Source organism: Ostrea edulis, chromosome 5 (assembly GCF_947568905.1).
Source record: "Ostrea edulis chromosome 5, xbOstEdul1.1, whole genome shotgun sequence".
In the NCBI taxonomy this organism is placed as follows: domain Eukaryota; kingdom Metazoa; phylum Mollusca; class Bivalvia; order Ostreida; family Ostreidae; genus Ostrea; species Ostrea edulis.
This window is the reverse complement of record NC_079168.1, coordinates 2,900,540-2,922,503: the sequence shown is the minus strand read 5'-3', so window position 1 is coordinate 2,922,503 and position 21,964 is coordinate 2,900,540. Positions and strand designations below refer to the sequence as shown.

Sequence of the window (21,964 nt, the reverse complement as noted above, 5' to 3'; positions counted from 1 at the left end):
TGCATGTATCGCCATCATACTACCACGCACATTTCCATTAACACCACCATACTACCACTCACATTTCCATGAACACCACCATACTACCACTCACATTTCCATTAACACCACATATCACTACCTATACACCACATACCACCACCTGCACACCACATACCACCACCTGTACACCACTACTGGCACATCAGATGCCATCACTTACATCTTCTTTAACATTACTCACACCACTACCTATACAGGTTTGAGAATTGATAATTTTACATATCAATATCAACCAAAGAGATAGATCTACCGTTACATGTATTAGTTTGCATGTATCACCATCATACTACCATGTATATTTCCATTAACACCACCATACCACCACTCACATTTCCATTAACACCACATATCACCACCTATACACCACATACCACTACTCATACACCATTTACCACCACCTATACACCACTCAAACACCACATACCACCACCTGTACACCAATACTGGCACACCAGATGCCATCACTTACATCTTCTTTAACATTACTCACAACACTACCTATATAGTTTTGCATTTCTTAGCATTATGGTGGTGACACATGCAAACTGGTAACGGTAGATCAATTTCTTTCATTAATATTGTCATGCTAAGAAATGCAAAACTTTGGACCTATATAGGATGTGGTGTGAGTAATGCTAATGCAAATGTAAGTGATGGCATCTGGTATGCCAGTAGTGGTGTACATGTGGTGGTATGTGGTGTTTGAGTGGTGGTATGTGGTGTATAGGTGGTGTATAGGTGGTGGTATGTGGTTTTAATGGAAATGCCAGTGATAGTATGGTGACACATGCAAACTAAAAACGGTAGATCAATCTCTTTCATTAATTTTATCATGCTAAGAAATGCAAAACTTAGGACTACTATAGGAAGTGGTGTGAGTAATGTTAAAGAAAATGCAAGTGATGGCATCTAGTATGCCAGTAGTGGTGTACATGTGGTGTATAGGTGGTGGTATGTGGTGTGTAGGTGGTGGTATATGGTGTATGGCTGATGGTATGTGGTGTTAATGGAAATGCCAGTGATAGTATGGTGACACATGCAAACTAAAAACGGTAGATCAATCTCTTTCATTAATTTTATCATGCTAAGAAATGCAAAACTTAGGACTACTATAGGAAGTGGTGTGAGTAATGTTAGAGAAAATGCAAGTGATGGCATCTGGTATGCCAGTAGTGGTGTACATGTGGTGGTAGGTGGTGTTTGAGTGGTGGCATGTGGTGTATAGGTGGTGGTATGTGGTGTATAGGTGGTGGTATGTGGTGTATGGGTGATGGTATGTGGTGTGAATGGAAATATCAGTGATAGTATGGTGACACATGCAAACTAAAAACGGTAGATCAATTTCTTTCATTGATATTGTTATGCTAAGAAATGCAAAACTTAGGACCTATATAGGAAGTGGTGTGAGTAATATTAAAGAAAATGTAAGTGATGGCATCTGGTGTGCCAGTAGTGGTGTACATGTGGTGGTATGTGGTGTGTGAGTGGTGGTATGAAAACTACCAAATAGCCGAGTTCATTGTTTACAAATATCTGCGTTTCCGAGAAATGAAAACGAAACCTAACCCGATCTATTTTCTTAGTGATGAGGCAATACTTTTGCACGCGCTACTGTTGGGTTTTTTTCCCTTCTTTCTAGCAGCTGTTCTGCACGCGCGGCGGTTGTTTTCAGAAAATCAGTTTCTCTCACGGTAAAACACCAGGTGTTCATCACGTGGTTAGTAAATTGTTATTCAAATTGTTGATTTGATAAATGTGTAAACTATTTACAATCCTAACCGAATTCGTTTTTATAAAACTACCAAATAGCCAAGTTCATTGTTTACGATATACCCGCGTTTCCGAGAAATGAAAACGAAACCTGACGCCTATCTATTTTCTGTCAGCTGTTAGACGAGGTCAGTAAATTATGTGCGTGTAAATTGTTCATTGAATAAATGTGTAAACTTTCAACCATTGTTCTTTAATTCTTTATTTGAAAATTTAACAAAAAGGAATACATAGGGAATATTAACACGTTCACACGCTATCGCCCCAGATTTCCCCCCACCTACCCAGCTTGACCTCCCCACCTTGACCGCACCAGGTGGCCTGCTGGCCACCTGTCCAGCAGGCCACCTGCTTGACCCCTACACTCATGTCAATACCGCTCAGAACCGCACTCAGTTGAACCCCCTATCGGCCCGCACTCAAAACTGCACTCAGTTGAACCCCCTATCGAGAGGCGTTATACTACTAACACACATTCTGAATAGAAAAGCCTTAAAGTGGGTCATGGTGCACCAATCCATCTGATATGTGAACGGATTCTGTATTTCTTTGAGAGGGGGTTGTGACAAAATGTCAATGCAATATCTGTATCTGACTAGAAAAAGTCCAGGAAACCATTTGATCTACTTTTAGTCCTATTTAAGTAGGTCATGGTGCACCGATTAAGTTGAAATGTGAACTGTTTATGCATTTCTCTAAGAGGGAGGTTGTGACACAGTTTCAGAGCAATACCTACGACCATACCGGAAAAAAAATCTGGATAACTGTTTGACCTACATCTACCCCTAATTGTGACCGTTACGGAAATAAGTCCGGAAAACATGATCTCAGACGGACAGACGGACAGCCAGCCAGACAGACGCACAGACAGCGTCACAACAATACACCCCGTTTAATGACGGACGTATAAAAATATATCACATTTACTCAGCCTAGGTGACATTCTAGAACGATTATGAGCGAGCTTTTGTAGAGATTAAAACCGGATCCGGAGTAATAGGTTTTCTTCTTTTGTTACTCTGAATTGATCTTATTAATGTTTTGGCCAAAAAGGCAAAATGCGGTGCTGGATCCGCCTTTAGTTACATGCATAAATCCTATATTGATCTTAATTTTAACAAAAGAATATAAATGGGCCCCTCCTTAAATACATTTGCAATCTGCTGGAAAATTTTTAAAACATGGCTAGATCTACTGACGGCAAACGCTGGGTTTTTTTAAAAGTTCTACTTGTGAGTATTACCTTTGAACATCGTCGACATTGCAATACGGAACACTATCTAATGTTTCCTGTTTTTCCGGAATTTCGGTTTTAAAATTATTGGGCAATTCAATAATTGGATTTATACCCTTCAGATACAAATCAATTGGCATTCACGGAAATAAATATTGTTGACAATAGTTCTGTATTTTTAGCGCATTCACCGTTGGAATCATTATGACTCTGATGAATCGAGTATTTGGCTTTTGTGAGTATATTGTTACATATATTGGTCTGTTTTCCATCAAATGATAGTAAATAAGTCCTATAGATTTCATTTATGTAGACTGAGTCATTAAAAAAATGGTATCATTATACGATCAAATAATTCTTTGCTTTCCTATTGATTGAGATTCAACAGTCTAAGAAAAATAGAATGTTTACTAACAAAGGAATAGATGCCGTCAACATAACCAACCTTCGTCATAAAAAAAATGAAGCTCAGTCTTTCAAATCTACACCCTGTATTTCCTAACGCTATACTTCTACTATTGCATCCAAACTTTTTAATTATAAACAAACTTTGCAGTGCTTAGATATAGACCATTTTATACTTAATCCACCTACGTGTTCTTGTCTTTGTTTTCGTTCAACTATAGTCCAGCTGGACACGTCATTACTAGTGATGTTGATATTATTGAAAATGAGAACCTGAATTCACTTATTTCAAAACGTCCTAAATTCAGAAATTTGGCAGCAGAATTTCATCTATATTATGAATTTTGTCGAAGATTATGTCAGACTGGCTAAATATGAAAAAGACGAACTTGATACTTTGCCAGAATGGATTAAAAAAATAAGAGGAATAATAAAATCCTGTATTAGACACATCAAAGCGAAAGTACGTACCATCTATCCTTCTGTGTTCAGTAAACCAGAAGTGATCAAAGAATTAGGTACATGTAGGTTACATGAGGAATATGTTTTGGTTCCAGCTGACAAGGATTGTAACAATATTTTCTTTGTAAGGCCCATTATTACAACTGTATTTTAAACGAACTTCGCATTAATTCCACTTTTGGTAATCGTACTTATACTCCAACTGCCCTTTCAAAAGATGAAATGAAATTCCTCAAAACCATGCTTCAGTTTTAGACACATTTAATATCCCAGTCAGTAGGTCGGATGAATATGAGTTATCGTACCTATACTGGATTCCTAAACTTCATAAAACCCTTACACACATAAATATATTACTGGGTCCAATAAATGTTCTACCAAGTCCCGATCTTTGCTCCTCATGAACATATTAACAGTTGTGAAGGAGAAACCTTAAACGTACTGGGCCACTACATATGCCAGAAGTGATGTATATCAAATATGGATTCTAAAAAATTTAACGAACTTTTAATAAATTTAAAATTGTAAAAAATTTTCTATCAACATCAAATCGTATCACTTTTCAACACTTTACAAGACCATTCCTCACGATAAATCAAAAACTAGACTTTTTTGACATCATAGAAAGTTGCCTCTTCAACGAAAAAGGAAACATCTTTCTCACATTATCACCAGTGTGAGATCGACTTTACTCATGTGAGACAGTCATGTGAGATTTTTCTATATCATATACCTAGTAGTGTATCAGCCCTGATACACCTATCTTGGCTAGGGTGAGACAGCTGCAAGTAGGTAGGGCTGTCTCGCCCTAAGGGCCGAGATATCTCTATCTCGGCCCGTTGTCAAGGGGCTGTCTCGCCCTCAAATTTCAAATGGCTATTTCTTCTTTAATCTTTTGAAATCTAACATAACTACATGAAAAAATGATGTTAGACACAATTTTTTTCATATATAATACTTTCTTTCACGACAAAATTTAATTTAAGCAGAAAAATTAAATAAAAACGTTTTTGAAAACAGCGCTAAATTGTAGCGAGTATCTAAGCAAAGGGGGGTAACCCAAGTAACAATTGTTTATTTAGAACAATAACACGTTTAACTTCATTTCAAAACAATCAACGTTCTAGGTGACAGAAAACAGTAGGAGGATTATGGAGGGTGATACTGAAGCATTTTCAGAAATCCCCGGTCCTAATGGAGATAAAATGTTAATTTACAGCAATTTTGATGTAGAAAACTGTTTTAAAACGATTTCTGAAATCTAAAATCCCGAGGACTTGGCAATAAAACGAGAAAAGTAGAACCATTATCTTCCGACGTATTTCAACGACTTATAGATGCTAAACAGATGGGAAACGGTAAAAAAAAAACTTACTTCAGTATAAGGTAACATTCCTTAAGCAAAGAAATAGCAGCATCAGATCTGTAAACATTCCCGTTCATACGATGACGCCACATAAACAAAGTTCTACAACTCTTACAAATTATATGAAATATTGAAAACGGGCGAGTTTGGTAAATCCGAAAAAATAAATAAAAATCAGCAATGGAATAAAGCTACAAAACCCAGACTTTAGCATGTTTCACAATGTCAATAGTACTGGAAACGTAACCATTAAAGTAAACTCTCTGAAGGAATGAAATAGTCAAATATCGTTGTACAGTATACCATGTATTTATGTTTGGGTCAATGACCCCCCCCCCCCGCCCCCCCCAAACCCAATTTAAAAAAAATGTTTATCAACTTGTTGTGTTTTAGGTATATGATATATAGAATATCACACTCTAATGTTGATCTCGGACCTGGGATTGGCCCCGAGAGTTGATCTCGGCCCGAGCCCGTATATATATTCTATATGTCTCACACTGCTGCGACGTCATTTGATTGTGACGTCATATATTTTCTATGATTTACGTTACACGGTGAAGATTTACGTTACATGGTGAAACAAAAATATTTTGCATTGTTATCTTTAAATTTTAATGTAGTATACTTTCTGGTGGACAACCTTGGGTTTTTTAGTTTACACTTTTAGTGTAAACCATTTTCGGATACGCTCTTTCTGCCTATTTAATTAGTTTTTGCATCGAAGTTCAAATGAGGATTTTGATAATTTAGAATTTTCTCAAAGCTCCTAAATTTATGCACTAAACTGTAGGTAAAATGTGAGAAAAATAATCCTTCATTATTAACTCGTGTGGGGTAGGGAAATTCCACCTCTGGAACAAGATTCGCTGTCTAGGACTCGGCAAAGCCTCGTCCTAGACTGCGAATCTTGTCCCCTCGGTGGAATTTCCCTACCCCACACTCGTACTAATGAAGGATTCTATTACTCTCGACTGATTCGATACTCAAGAGGTTATTCAGCATATTATCAGTTTCTAAATTGAGATAGGCTGTTACAGGGGTTTCAACAGTCTCGTTTAAAGTCAGCATTTCACAAATTCGAAGGTCGTTATGATAACGATCTAGTTTGCCAATACAACCTATCATTGGGTGAAATGCTGTCTGACGTGTTCCATACCGATTGTTTTCTAACCGTTCCTGGTACATTGATTTTGACTACGGATTACCCCGTTTATCTAATCAAGACATAGGGCTCATTGCGGGTGTGACCGGTTGAAAGGGGAGGCTTACTCCTCTTAGGCACCTGATCCCACCTCTGGTATGTCAAGGGGTCCGTGTTTCCCAACTCTTTAATTTATATTCTTTATATGAGATTGATCACTTTTCGTTATCTTCACCTTTCATATAACCATTAAACGCATCACAGCATATGAATTATGCAATAAATGATATGTTTTATAGGTTAAAAGTTAATATCTTAGTCCATCGATCACTGGGTTCTCTCCCCTTCCAACTTTCTACATGCATTGTGAGAAAACACGACTCAGCACTTCACTGAATTAAAACTTTGACTATAGGTGTATGTGTGACGTGCTTTGTCTGTCACTTGATGTTAATTCTTGGAGTGTCATACTGTCCCACAATGCACCAGTGGGAATCTAGAGCTGGTGTCAAATGCCCGGATCCTTCCACCTATCACTGCCTGTTGAACGAAGAGGACCAGCATACCGAGGTGTGTGTGAAGGGAGTTTACGTCTTGAAAGGTAATAAATGCTGTATCGCATGGAGTGTCTTTTTACTATTTATTGTTTAATCATTGATAACTAAAAATTCTGAGGTCAGTTATATTAAAATTTTCTTCATGATATTTGATATCGAGAATTTATTTATTGAAAGTGTAAGCATTAATGACATTTGGGGGAGTTTATTTTTTATTTATTTTTTGGTGGTTTTTTTTTGTTTTTTTTGAAAATCAATAATTCAATGATATTAGACATGATAAAAAATTTATCATTATTTGTTTCTTATCATTAATTCAAAACAAATACGAAATAATGAAATTCCTCTTAAGTTAAAACCGCCAAGTTATAAATGGCGGATAGGAGGAATGTGGTATTGCATAACATAAAAAACAATTCCACCGCTGTATCGTCATATCTTGTAATAGTTAATTCGTTCCTAGTTTAGCAACCCATATTTCGATTTGATAACTCTTTGTTAGTTACATTTTAAAAGGTAATCGCCCCGCGCTCCCATGATTTTGATACGATTTCAACCAAATATTTAATTTGATTTAATTTGATTAATTCTAATTTATTAATGAAATCAAAAAATCGATTTAATGATACGTGTATCAGTAAATGGAATTCATGGTATCAATAATTCGTTGCTACTTTGAAATCGATAAATCGATTTTTTATGATAAAATCGAATGAGATCTTGATACCAATGAAATAGTACACTTCACAACACTTCATATTATTGTGATTTTGGGTTGTTGTTTTTTTTAATGTTTTTGCTGTTGTTGTTGTTGTTTGTTTGGTGGTTTTTGTTTTGTTTTTTTGTTGTTTTTTTTTTTGGTCTTAACGTATTGCACGTGTATAACGTGCCCAGTCTTTAAACAAAACATCACATGCACACGTATATGAATATTTACATCCTAACAAATCGAGGCGAGATATACACTGTAATCAAGGGGAAATTCTACAGTAGATTATAGATTTGCCAAAGATATTGATTAATTTTGAGAATTAGTATATACTTTAATTTCACCATAATGAATTGTCTTCCCCTAGCATTAAGATTTATTTTAAATGAAATATTTTTTATATTATTAATAAAATTTAATTCTACCCAATCAAATTCGTTATAATTCGTTTGTACATAACTTTGCGACGCATGCGTCCCTGTGGTACTCCTGCTCTGATAGACGAGACAGCAGTGGTACAGAACCTATTTTCACACTGGTTGTACTCACGTAAATATATTGCCATATCACCAAAATCATATTATAGCATTTCATTATTTATGTGATCATGTGTTTTATCTATGTTGTAAATCAGGAAATAATCTATAATATCAATGATGTCTGCTATCGGTAGATCAGAATTCAAAAGCTAGCATGAAATGATTACATGCACGACTTTAGCTGACTTTGGCGATAAGTAAAACATACATTGTACGGCGATAAGTAAAACATCATTGTACAAGGAATCTGTCACGGACATGCATATGGAAGAGATATAACATCAGAATATATTTCAATAAAACTTCATTAGTCTGCAATAAAAAAAAGTACACATTTTGGAACTCTTTGATATGCAGTGGGTAAATGTTCCTTAAAATAAGTAAGAAATATATCTTGCAGGCAAATATCCAACGATCACCAGAAATGCCACGATTATCACAAGATCGTGTCCTGCTGATGAATATCAACCAAATGGAAAACTTTCCACCAGTTATCGCAAAATCACGTGTGATTTCCGGAAATCTACTTGTGATGACGCGGGAGAAACAACATGCAACGACGGATCGACCATATCCGACAGACTCTGCGAGTGTGATTACAGGGGAGGTTACAGAAACTTCCAGACAAAACGCTGTTATAAGAAGAGTACATCCTCCCCCTGTGTGTATTTCCCATGTGGACCCGGAAAAGTGTTAAATTCGGGTACGAATCCATTTGCCGATAATTGGCACTTGTAAATGTTATAATTATGATAACAACATCAAGACTTAGTATTAAACATTCTGCTTTTGTTTTCAAATTATATCAATATTCCATGATTCGCAGATTATCGATGCGTGGATGAATGCCTCTTTCGTCTGTTTAGAAATAACAACTGCATTGCGGACCAAACAGGAACAACACCGTGTGTATCAATCCTCTTCTCTTTACTATAGACATGACTATCACATTTCACATCTAATATATCAATAAATATAAACTCGTGCATTAACGTATCAATGCAATGAATGATGGTACGATTGTAAGAAAAACTAGATGCGATCTCGTTGCGAGCAACGAGTGGGTCTTCCGTCCAATTTTAGATGTGATGAGATAAGAATTTGACTGAGATTTTCATTCATAAATAATGATACAAATATATTGTCTAGACGTACAATTTAGCTTCGGTAATGTTTTACAAATATTGATCATTTAAGTGCTATAAATTAAAGAATCTCTGCCGCTCTCGGCCACTAATTAAAGGGGTCAGCCTTTTTTTCGACAAAAAAGTTAATAATGTTATTTACTGCGATACAAATTCGAGACTGATCAGATGAGTCATGTCGCTCGAAGGCCTATTTTTTTTTTTTATATCATTCTAGATATATCTCGCAAAACTGAACAAATTTTGTTCTACATGTCCTATTAAAATTTTCTTGAGAAAAAAGTTATTGATTGCGACATTTATCAGACTGTTAAGGCGAGTCATAAGGCCCGTGGGCCTTTTTCTTGATATCGTTTGAAAAATCTTGCAAAACTGAACAACTTTTGTTCTATATGTCTTATCAAAAGTTTTTCGAGAAAAAAGTTATTGATTGTGACACTAATCAAACTGTTCAGGCGAGCCATGAGGCCCGTTCGCCTTTTTCATGATGTTGTTTGAAACATCTTGCAAAACTGAACAACTTTTGCTCTAGATGTCTCATTTAAAGTTTCTTGACTAAAATGTTATAGATTGCAACAATAACCCAACTGTTCAGGTGAGCCATGAGACCCACAGGCCTTATTCTTCACATCGTTAGTTAACGCTTGCGAATCTGAACAACTTTTGTTCTACATGTCTTATAAAAGTTTCTCGAGAAAAAAGTTATTAATGTTATTAACTGTGATACAAATTCGACTGTTCAGGCGAGCCATGACGCCCGTAGGCCTATTTTTTGATATCATTAGATATATCTTGCAAAACTGAACAACTTTTACTCTACGTGTTTCATCAAAGTTTGGTGAGGAAAAAGTTAATCATTGTAACCGAAACTCAATGGTACAGGCGAGCCATGAGGCCCATTGGCCCATTTCTTGATACGGCACGAAAGATCTCAATAAACTGTACAACTTTTGTTATATATATCTAAACAAAATATTTACGAGTATAAAGTTATGCGACATTTATACCTGTTAAGGTGAGTCTTAAGGCCCGTGGGCCTTTTTCTTGATATCGTTTGAAAGATCTTGCAAAACTCAACAACTTTTGTTCTACATGTCTTATGAAAAGATTCTCGAGAAAAAAGTTAGTAATTGTGACACTGATCAAACTGTTCAGGCGAGCCATGAGGCCCGTTCGCCTTTTTCATGATGTTGTTCGAAAGATCTTGCAAAACTGAACAACTTTTGTTCTAGATGTCTTATTAAAAGTTTCTTGACAAAAATGTTATAGATTGCAACAATAATCCAACTGTTCAGGCGAGCCATGAGACCAGCAGGCCTATTTCTTAACATCGTTAGTTAACGCTTGCGAAACTGAACAACTTTTGTTCTACATGTCTTATCAAAAGTTTCTCGAGAAAAACGTTATCAATGTTATTAATTGCGATACAAATTCGACTGTTCAGGCGAGCCATGACGCCCGGAAGCCTTTTTTAAGATATCTTTAAATAGATCTTGCAAAACTGAACAACTTTTATTCTACATGTCTTACCAAAAGTTTCGTGAGAAAAAAGTTAATCATTGTTACAGAAATTCAATGGTTCAGGCGAGCCATGAGGCCCATGGGCCTATTTCTTGATATGACACGAAAGATCTCAATAAACTGTACAACTTTTGTTATATATATCTAAACAAAATATTTACGAGTAAAAAGTTCTGATTTAAAACGTGGAAAAAAAATGGACACTTTTTTAAACTCCATTTTCGACCCCTACCGAGCTTCCATACTAGGCGCTTCCGGAAATTTTGAAAACCCAGGTGCACAACTACAACATGTCGTCTAACATCACTGAAAATTTCAGCACTCTAGCTTTTATCGTTTTTGAGTTTTTGTCTGGACAAAATGGTCATCTGAAAATCGATAAAAGGGGGATAACTTCCAACCGGACGTGATTTTTCAAAAATTGAAACGGCGGTACAAACTTCAAATGGCAACGCATCAATCCTGAAAATTTGAAGCAAATCGATCCAGCCATCTCCGAGAAATCTTCTGCACAAAAATCGGTAAGGAGAAAAAAAAAGAATAATAATAATAATAAGAAGAAAAGTGAAAAATCAACAATAGAATAATAGAAGGGTCTTCCGCTGAAGACCCTAATAATTCTAAACATCGAGGATCTTGAACGAGTGCTTATGGCATATGGAATGAGTTACCGGATTTAATATTTCCCGAGCCTTGGCATGGAAAATATTCAAATCCGGTAACTTAAAAAACAACAAGGGGCAATTTTTGCCCAACCTTGAAAATATCTAATTTATCAATTAATATTGCTTTGTATATAACATATCAACTATATTTTAAGCACAATTTTTATTTTTTGAAACCGTTTTGGAGCAAAAACATGAAAAACAACAACAAAATCTCTGATTTCTGGAAATGTTTTATAACTTTGGCAAAAAAACATTTCACCAAAGCAAATGAATTGATATATTCGATAGTTTACTTCCAAAAATCAAATGATTATAACCAAAATTAATTTACTTCCAAAAATCAAATGATTATAACCAAAATTAATTTCTGTGTGTTACAAGTCCCAATTTTGGGGTAAAATCTCAATGTTTTTGTTGAAAAAACACATATTTCTGGAAACATTTTATAACTTTGGAAAGAAACATTCCAACAAAGTAGTTGAGATGGCATATTTGTTAGTTCACTTTAAACATCAAATGATTATTACTAATTTGTAAAGAAACATTTCATATTCTTACTGGAAAAGTAAAAAAAAAATAATAATCAGAAAATGTTTTATCAAAGTAATCAAGATGTCTATGATCATGATTCAGTACAAAAAGTAACAAAAACCTTTAGATTAAGTTCAAGCTTTCATAATCCCGGTCTTTGTATGAATTCACATTCCTCCTCTGTTCCACTGTCTGAACCATCCATGAGTTCTGGGAGTAGTGATGCATCTTGGAACAATTACGAACTCCAGTACAGACAAAACCTAAATGCCTTGCAGATCCAAGGTACCAAAAGACGGATGCCACGTGTGCACAAACACCAACAACTCGTGCACCAACACGACACTGACAGAGGAGTACTGTATCCAGAGAAGATGCTGTTTAGATGAAATATGGCGACTCTGAATCCGAACACGCAATATGTCGTGAATTTCAGTGTTGACCATGATAGAGTAATCCCCATGTTCATGTAAGTGTTCAGAGGTGTAACCCCTAGCAAGCTTTCATTGTTAGGTTACCGAGTTCCTCTTCTGAGAGTCGTGGAAAATCGTGGATACAATATGTAGCATCAATTGGAGTCCAAGGGTGCACTCGTCTGTGGAGTTGCTCTGATTCAACTCTCATCTGGAGCCTGTTTGTTTGAGTTGCTAAAAACTGGGGGGGGGGGAGGGGGGAGTCAAAATAATATGTAACCTGTATCTGGCAAGAAAAAATGAATTCAATTTATATGTGATAATGTAGGTAAGGAAACGTATGCATAATGTACTGTATATTTTACCTTCAATTTTGCACCCACGATTTGGTCACTTCCCTGATTTTCAGAATTTAGAGGCATTCTGTGGCAGCAATCAAGCACACATAATCCCTAATGTATGGTATCTGTGTATTGGGAACCACATTCTGCAGGTACGTCCACTGCTACAGTCTCCCATTAACTGATTCCACAATCCAACGGATTTTGGTGACAAGTCGAGATGAGTTTGCCTGGAAAGACCCATGTTTGAAACAGTTATTAACTTTCAAATGCTGAATTTGAGATAGCAAATTGTTTTGTTGACAAGAATGCTTAGGTACTTCTTTAAAACTATGTGAACCCAAATTATGAGACTTTCTATTGTAAGAATTTACCTCATCAGTTGTAAGTTGCTTTTGACCTTTTGGAAGAAATGCAGGCATGTGGGCTTTGATTCCCAAACTATCAAGAAAAGTGATGGAAACCCTGAAGCCTCAAGAAAAGTGATGAAATCCCTGAAGCCTCAAGAAAAGTGATGAAATCCCTGAAGCCTCAAGAAAAGTGATGAAATCCCTAAAGCCTCAAGAAAAGTGATGAAATCCCTGAAGCCTCTGTCAACTCTAAGCACATCATCCTGCTGCCACCACTCTTTCACATTTTACATGTTGGACTGTATGTTGTGTTTCAGAATGCTAAAATCATTATTCTTCTGATCAGCATGATACGGACCAAGAACAGAGGCAATGTATCCTGTAGCAGAAACAATTATCATTGGTTTGACAAGGGAACGGTTTTTATGTTGACTATAAGATCAACGTTGGAACTGGAAGTTACTGCTTTCCTGAATATACACATAAGTGCCACCCACAACTAACACGACTGGCCTGTCTACTACACTTCCAAATAATTCCTGTGCCAGAGGTCTCGTGTGGTTTCTAATTACTTCACTCCTAGTGACATGACCAAAATCCAACATTTCTTGGTGTGAAATTTTTTGTTAGTTTACGTCCTGCAGTTCTTATCGCTCTTCTTACACCAAATTTTTCTATGTTGAAAAGTGATGAAAGCATACGGTTTGATAGGCCAGTCCGCAATTTCACTAACAGTAGAGCTATGCATGTTCTTATACTCCGATTCTTAGAAGACCTAATAGACTGTACATGTGATACAACATCGTCAAAATTTTCTCTTGATATCCATGTCAAATTCATGTAATCTGACTCTGAAAACCCCCTGCTGTCATCAAAATCTAATAAGCCACCTGTATAGGAGAAGAGTTCACAAATTATTTTACACCCTCCACTCCTCTCAGATCCACTATAACTTTAAGGATAATAATTGGATCCTTCCCTCCCTACAATCTGCACACCTTCAAATGGCAATGAAGTATTGTACAATATGTCATAACCACGAGTGTAACATTCTATTTATCACACATTTTGATTCACTGTCTATTTCACAACCCGAATGCCACAGACATTTTTTGCTTTCAATTCGATTGTAACGTCGTCGCTACGTCACAGTTTGAAGAAACTGGAAATTAATTTTCATTTCATAAAAAACACAAAATACTCTTGGAACAACCTTGGTGACAAAACAAAGTATTTTACTGTCATTATTAACAATTTCAAAGGATGACATGTTGTTTTGTTTATGTGGTGCATGAATGATTGACCTTCCTAATTTGCATAATTATGAACCTGTGCTACGGGTTCATATCGTTTTTCCGAACCCGTGCTATGAACCTGGGAAAAGAACTGTTGTGTGACAAACAATATAATGCGACAAAGAGTCATTATGCATGTATTGCAACATTTCTTCTAAAATGTTCTTATGTTCTATTCTGTGACGTTCTTCTGAAATTCAATTAGGTTTTTATGAAGATTGATGTTCAATAGTTATAGGTTGAAAGAAAGGTCCCGCGGAACTCTTCGTATTGGACAATTGATGGATGAAAATTACACAAATCATCCAAGGTTTCCGGCAAACACAACACCGAGTTCTGAGTATGTAACGTCAGTCCCTGAGAGGATCATATTAACAATTAAAGGCAAAAGGAAGAGTTTGGTGTCAACCACTTCGTATTCGATATCAAGTTCCTTGTCCGAGTCCGAAACTGATTCCACTACCACAGAACACGTCCAGATGACCCTGATCGACTCAAACGAAGGTATAATGTTGTACTAAATATCATCAACACTATTTTACTAGTATCCATCAATTATCTAAGCAAAACTGCCAATTATTTTGTTGTTATAAAGTCAACATGATGAGTGAAAGGTTATGCTATGTTACATGTAATCGGTCAAAAAGAATTCAGCATGGTAAGAAAGAATTCCATAATGTAACTCAACACGGTACGAGCATATAGCAGAAACTAACGATGCCCACAGTCAAAGTCGAGGAATGATTTTACACAACAGGTGCTGAGTGCATGTGTATTTAGAAAATATATCAAAATCTTTAGAACGGTTGTTAATTATTTCATTAAGGATTGTTATATTACATACGTTATGAATATCGTGACAATATTTACCAGGTTTTCGCTTTTAATATCTCAAATAATTGTAATGATGGGCAATTTCCTCATTAACGCGTTGCGGCTGTAACACTGTGCGTATGAATTTCGATGAATATAGTACGTCTATCTTAAAGTCTGAGGAATCTGACAGAAACGAAATTAGATTATAAATACATGTATAAGAAAGAAACTCATTTTTGAAAATACACAAGGGTATAAACTTGAACGCTTCACGCCGGTATACATGTACTTTTTATAAAGCGCTATTGCACCTCACGAAGTATACCGGCGTGGAATGTCGCAGTTCATACCCATATGTATTTTCTTACTTGACTGTACAGGAACTGCAAGGGTCAAAGATGCTGTCATTGTAGTGTTGCTTGTGTCGTTAATGGTAGTCTCATTGGTAGCTTGTAATCAAAGAAAGAAGAGGTAAGAGTGAAACATTGTCATTTTGTCTCTTATTGAGATTGATATTTTAATCAAGCGTTGTTTCTCATAAATCACTTGTTAACATGAATGTAAAACCTAAAAGTATCCGATCCACTTTACTTACTTACTTACTTACTTAGGCCTGTCGTTCCGTGAGGAACATAGGCCATCGACGACAGTCCTCCAACGAACACGATTTTGGTCTACTTTTGCGGCGTCGTGCCAGGTCATGTCCTGCGCTTTTAATTCTACTTCTGAGTCACGCCTCTAGGTGTTTCTTGGACGTCCCCTCTTTCTCTTGCCCTGCGGGTTCCAGGTCAGGGTCTGGTGTGTGGTGCTGGAAGGTGGCTTCCTTAGGGTGTGTCCAATCCAGCCCCACTTCGTACATCTGATTTGTATGTCTATAGGTTCCTGCCCTGCTCTCTTCCATAGTTCTTCATTTGTGATCTTTTCAGGCCATTGGTTGTTGAAGATGCGCCTGAGACAGGTGTTGTAAAATGTCTGGATCTTCTGCATGGTTGTTTTGGTCATTCCCCATGTCTCTGCTTCATACAACAAGACGGACTTAACATTGGAGTTGATGATCCGCAGTTTGGTAGTAATGCAGATGTTCTTTGAGGCCCATACAATGTGTGTTCTTTAGCATGGTAAACGCTGCTCATGCCTCGCCGATTCTTGACTTCATGTCACGGTCTGTACCACCCTGTCTGTCCATCACACTCCCCAGGTAGATGAAAGACACAACTTCTTTGATGGGCTCACCACCAACTGTGACTGGTCATTGAACAGTGGTGTTGATCTTCATCAATTCTGTTTTCTTCAAATTGATCTTGAGTCCCGTTCCTGCTGATGTTGTTACAAGGTGAGTTGTTTTGTCCTGCATCTGACCGTGGTTGTGCGAAAGGAGAGCCAGGTCATCGGCAAAGTCGAGATCGTCGAGTTGTGTCAGGAGTGTCCACTGTATACCATTGTTCCTGCCTGATGTGGTAGTCCTCATGATCCAGTCAATAACCAAGAGGAAGAGGAATGGTGACAGCAAACATCCTTGTCGAACTCCTGTCTTGACCTCAAAACTTTCGGACATCTGGCCAGCATGGGTAACCCTGCATGTCATGCCTTGGTAGGTGTTACGAATCAGGGAGACGAGCTTTTCGGGTACTCCATAGTGTCTCAGTATCTTCCACAGTGTCTCACGGTCCACGCTGTCGAACGCTTTCTCGTAGTCGATGAAGTTGATATAGAGGGTGACTTCCACTCCAGTGATTGTTCGATGATGATGCGCAGACTGGCTATCTGGTCAGCACATGATCTGTTGCGTCTAACACCAGCCTGCTGGTCACGGAGTTTTGGGTCCACTGCCTCTTTCATCCTCCCGAGAAGGATCCTGTTGAGGACCTTGCCAGGCACTGACAGGAGCATAATTCCCCGGTAGTTACTGCAGTCCCTCAGATCTCCCTTCTTTGGTAGCTTAATGAGGATGTCTTCTTTCCATTCTTCCGGGACGTTTTCTTCCTCCCAAATCTTCTTGAAGAGGTTATGCAAGATGTTAACAGCTGTCTCTGTATCAGCTCTGATGGCTTCCGCTGATATCTCGTCAGGCCCTGTCGCTTTTCCATTCTTAAGTGTGGTAATTGCTCTCCTGATCTCTGTCTTTGTTGGCTTGTCGCAGTCGATCGGGAGGTCTGTATTGGCTGGTTGTGTGTCTGGAGGCATACCTGGTGTTGGTCTATCTAATAGCTCTCCAAAGTGTTCTACCCATCTCTTCAATTGTTCTTCTGTTGTTGTGAGAGGATTCCCGTTCTTGTCCTTCACTGGCTTGTCTGTCTGCTGGAACTTGTTGGAGAGATTATTTGTGATCTTATACAGTTCTCTCAAGTTTCCCCGTCCCGCTGCTTTTTCAGCTTGTTTGGCCAGATTGTCAATGTGATCCCTTTATCTTTCCTGATGCTTTTCTTGACTTCTTTATCTGTGGCTGTGTAGTCCTCTTGAACTTTGGCCTTTGCTGCGCTTGTCCGGCTTGTGTTAAGTACCACTTTCTTGTCCTTCCTCACCTCCAGTTTCCACGTGGTATCAACAGATATCCACTCTTTGTGTTGAGCGTTTCTTCTGCCGAGAACTTCTTCACATGTGTCTCGTCACACTTTCTTGATGTGCTGCCATTGGGTCTCAATGTTGGTATCATTGTTTTCTAGCTGGTCTTGTAGCGGCTGGAATCTGTTGGACAGGCTGAGGTGGAATGCTCTCCTCGCGTCCTTTGTGTTGAGGACACTCACGTTGTACCTTGTCCTCATGTTTGTCGTGTTGTTAAACTTTTTGAGGCGTAGTCTTACTGCCGGCATCAGAAGATGGTGGTCTGATGAAATGTGTTCTCCTCTCATCACCCTGACATCTTTCCATGCTCTTCGAAATGTCTTGCTGATGCAAATATGGGCGATCTGATTCTCTGTAACATGGTCAGGGGATCTCCATGTGGAATTGTGAATCCGTTTATGAGGGAAAATGCTTCCTCCTATTACAAGCTGGTTAAGGCAGCATAGATCCACATTATCCCAAAATTATTTTTCAAGGATCGAAAAACTATATGAAATATGAATGGTCTTTCAAAATATGCAAAGAAAAGTGTAGGTCACAGATAATCTCGAGTTGAGATATTCGAACTGATGCCTTCACCGAATCTCAGAGCAGTCCTTCATATTTCGTGTCTGGAAATTTGCATTCAGCTTCGGTCGGTTCTAGCAATTGATATGCAACTAGATATTAACATTGCTGCTCGCTTCAATTAAGTTATTTGACTGTTAAACAAACCCTGTATCACTATTAATGCTGCATTACTTATCGTCTAGATATGTAAATTCCATGATAAAAACTGCCACTAAATTTTCTGTTCAAATGATGACTTCCATGGCGCAATATCTTACCTCCCGAAATTGAAGAGTTCCTCTAGTCTGTTTTTTTTTTAACATTAGCGATTTTCAAATAGGTATGTGGAAATACTATATGTATGTATCAGTAATTTGATAAAACAGACTATAGGAATTCTCTGATTTCACTATTCTCGATATAAGCATACTTGATTTCGTGGAAATCGATCGTCATAATATTTGGACAAAATTTTACACATAACACAAACTTCAGACTTGTTATCATAGCAAAGATTATACTGAACGTATTACTTTGGTATGTTTTGAAAAACAACACAGTCTGGCTTTGGCTTTTAAAGTCAAAATCCAAAAGAATTTTTGTATTATATAACTGTTCGAACTTATACTCAGATCTCTCTCTCTCTCTCTCTCTCTCTCTCTCTCTCTCTCTCTCTCTCTCTCTCTCTTCCCCAGCGCTTTCTCAATTTTAGTTGCATAGTTGAATGTATGAGCTTTGCGAAATTAAGCTTATCTAAAGTTTAAAATTCTCGTTTTAACGTAAAAATCAATACTTTTTGATGGCCTATACAAAAAATATCGACTCTTCTCCTTCCGGGCTTCAGACGCATGCACACAGACGGTAAACAGTGCAGCATGTCGTCCAGTGAGAGAAAGCGTAGTGGATAGATCCAGAATTTTTAAAGATTCTGCGGGAAAGAGGCAAACTAAAATTTAATTTGGGATCAGTATGACTGTTTAAAAACAACGAGCTAGGAGAAACGCACACGCAGGACTCGGTGGCGGATATAGAATTTCCGAAGGGGGGATGTGAAAGTCAAATATTAGCTTAAAGTACTCAGCCATTTTGTGTGCCAAATCTGAAGTTTTACTCACAATTCGTGGTGAAAAGGGGGAGGGGGTCCTGGCCCCTTCTAAATCTGCTATTGGGACTAGCCGAGAAGACACTAAAAGTAAGTGCTATTTTTATCTGAACACGGCAGTTGTATAAACATCGGTCAATAGGAGCAAGGAAGGGTTTCTGTTAAAATAATGATTTATAATTACTTAATTATAAGAAACAGTGAATAATGTCATACTTAAAGACGAGTATGGACCCCCTAAGGGGTATCTAAAAACTTTTCTACACAACACCTTTGTTGTCATTCAAAATCACGTGATGTAAATAAGCATTCAAAAGTCCGAGTCTGCATGAAGAAACCTTTGAATTCCGGATGATCTTCAAAGTGCAGTTGAGAACAAATTGATGCATCCAAATTGTTCAAAAGTGTCAGTATCGATATGATTTTTATCATTTTATCAATACATGTTTTGAAAAAAACACTTCGTTAAAATGTGGAAAATGAGCTGTAGTGTCTCTTCAAACAGAGAATAGCTGGTAATATTTAACAATCACTACGAGATCAGTACAAATCAAATACTATAGTATGCACCTATATCTGAAATTACGAAAAAAAATCCAATCTATTTCACTTTTGTTTATTTTGTAGGTTAAATTTGATTAACCAAATGACCGAAAAGGGACCTGATGTGTGTTTATATCCGAACGCTTACCAAACAGTCCTTCCGAAAGGTGAAGATGTCGCATACCAAACCGTGAAATTAAACGAAATCAGTCACGAGGTACTAAGCGATGTAGATTTCACAGAGAGGCACCATGATCTAGGAAACTTACGCCCGAGTACTGTGAAATTAGATGTCATGGATACTGAGTACGTAGAAATGCGAAACATCTCACCTATCACAGACTCGTCAGGCCGAGCTTCAGGGACACCCAGTCAAACTTAAGCTGGGTTTTACACACATTAGATACGCAGAACTCAGAAATGAGAAACATCTTATTTCAGACTTTCAGGAATACCCAGTCAAACTCTCTTCTAAACACACGGATTGTTCAATTTGCGGTTGGGATTTTCCCTATTGTTTAGTTGAATTGTAGCAAGATATTTACATTCAAATGAAATATAACGCCACAACAGCATTATATACCAATCAACAATACAACTACTCAACAAAGGCCAATCGCTGAAACTAGTGCAGTACATTAACTCAACTTCCAAAAACCATATCCAAGTTCCACGTTATGTGAAGTAAAAGCATCCGTGGTTCCAGAGCCTACAGAATTTAAGCATGCTGAAATATAACTATATGTAGAAGATCCATGTGCTCCATCATCGATAGCCACGGTTACTGAGTCCGGTAGTATTTACCTTACCTCAAACCGTGGCTGCATGATCTGCGAAACCATCGATTTCCATAAATATTTATGAAATGACACAAATTTTGTTTTGACCAATTAGTCACAGATTTCCAATATTTTAATTAATGGCTGCGCCCACAACTAAAACGTGCAGTATTTAAGCATGCTGAAATATAACTATATTCTATAATGAAATATAAATGATATATAACTACATGTATATACCATAATTCTTCAAAACCATGCTTCAGTTTTAGACACATTCAATATCCCAGTCAATGGCTCGGATGCATATGAGTTACCGTACCTATACTGGATTCCCAAACTACATAAAAACCCTTACAAACAAAGATACATTGCTGGATCCAGTAAATGTTAACAGTTGTGAAGGAGAAACTTCAAACGTACTGTGCGACTACATATGCCAGAAGTGGTGTAAATCAAATGTGGATTCTAAAAAATTCTAAAGAACTAATAGTAAACTTGAAATCACAAAACTTGTCTCAAAAATCAACAACATCAAAACGTATGACTTTTGAACTCTTTACACGACCATTCCTCACGATAAATTAAAGACTAGGCTTTTTGACATCATAGACAGTTGCTTCTTCAACAAAATTGGAGAACGCAAATATTCCTATATAGTGATCAGTCAATCAAAAGATTACTTTGTTAAACGCCACTCTGATTCCACGCACAAGTATTCTGAAGTTGAAATAAAAAAAATATGCTGGATTTCCTCATTGGCAATATCTTCGTGGTATTTCGTAATCAGGTCTTCCAACAGTCTGTTGGAATCCCCATGGGCACGAATTGTGCTCCTTGGTTAGCTGACCTGTTTTTATATTCCTATGAAGCAGAATTTATTCAAAACCTTCTACGTGAGAAGAAAACAAATCTCTTGTTGTGTACCTCAATTCGACATTTAGATATATCGAAGATGTATTATCTATTAACAATAATAATTTTCATTCATATGTCGAATCAATATATACCAGTGAACTCGAAATAAAAGACACCACAGAGTCGTCCACTTCTGCTTCATCCTTAGATATTTTATTGAATGTACATGTAGATATTAACGGCAAACTAACAACTCAGCTTTA

At 37.3% G+C, this 21,964-nt stretch overlaps 1 protein-coding gene across 2 annotated transcripts; it reads left to right on the top strand.

The window, feature by feature from the left end:
• Positions 1 to 3,179: 3,179 nt before the first annotated feature.
• On the top strand, positions 3,180 to 21,884 carry LOC125651890 (uncharacterized). 2 transcript variants are annotated; one of them, XM_048880733.2, is made up of 7 exons: positions 3,180 to 3,281; positions 6,839 to 7,024; positions 8,629 to 8,931; positions 9,055 to 9,133; positions 14,725 to 14,996; positions 15,722 to 15,779; positions 20,149 to 21,884. In XM_048880733.2, exons 1-7 carry the CDS (start codon positions 3,251 to 3,253, stop codon positions 20,444 to 20,446), a joined length of 1,227 nt encoding a protein of 408 aa, XP_048736690.2. In that variant the 5' UTR covers positions 3,180 to 3,250; the 3' UTR covers positions 20,447 to 21,884. The 2 variants fall into 2 exon arrangements, with proteins under 2 accessions (XP_048736690.2, XP_048736689.2); XM_048880732.2 differs by having other exon boundaries at positions 15,689 to 15,779.
• The last annotated feature ends 80 nt before the right edge of the window (positions 21,885 to 21,964 follow it).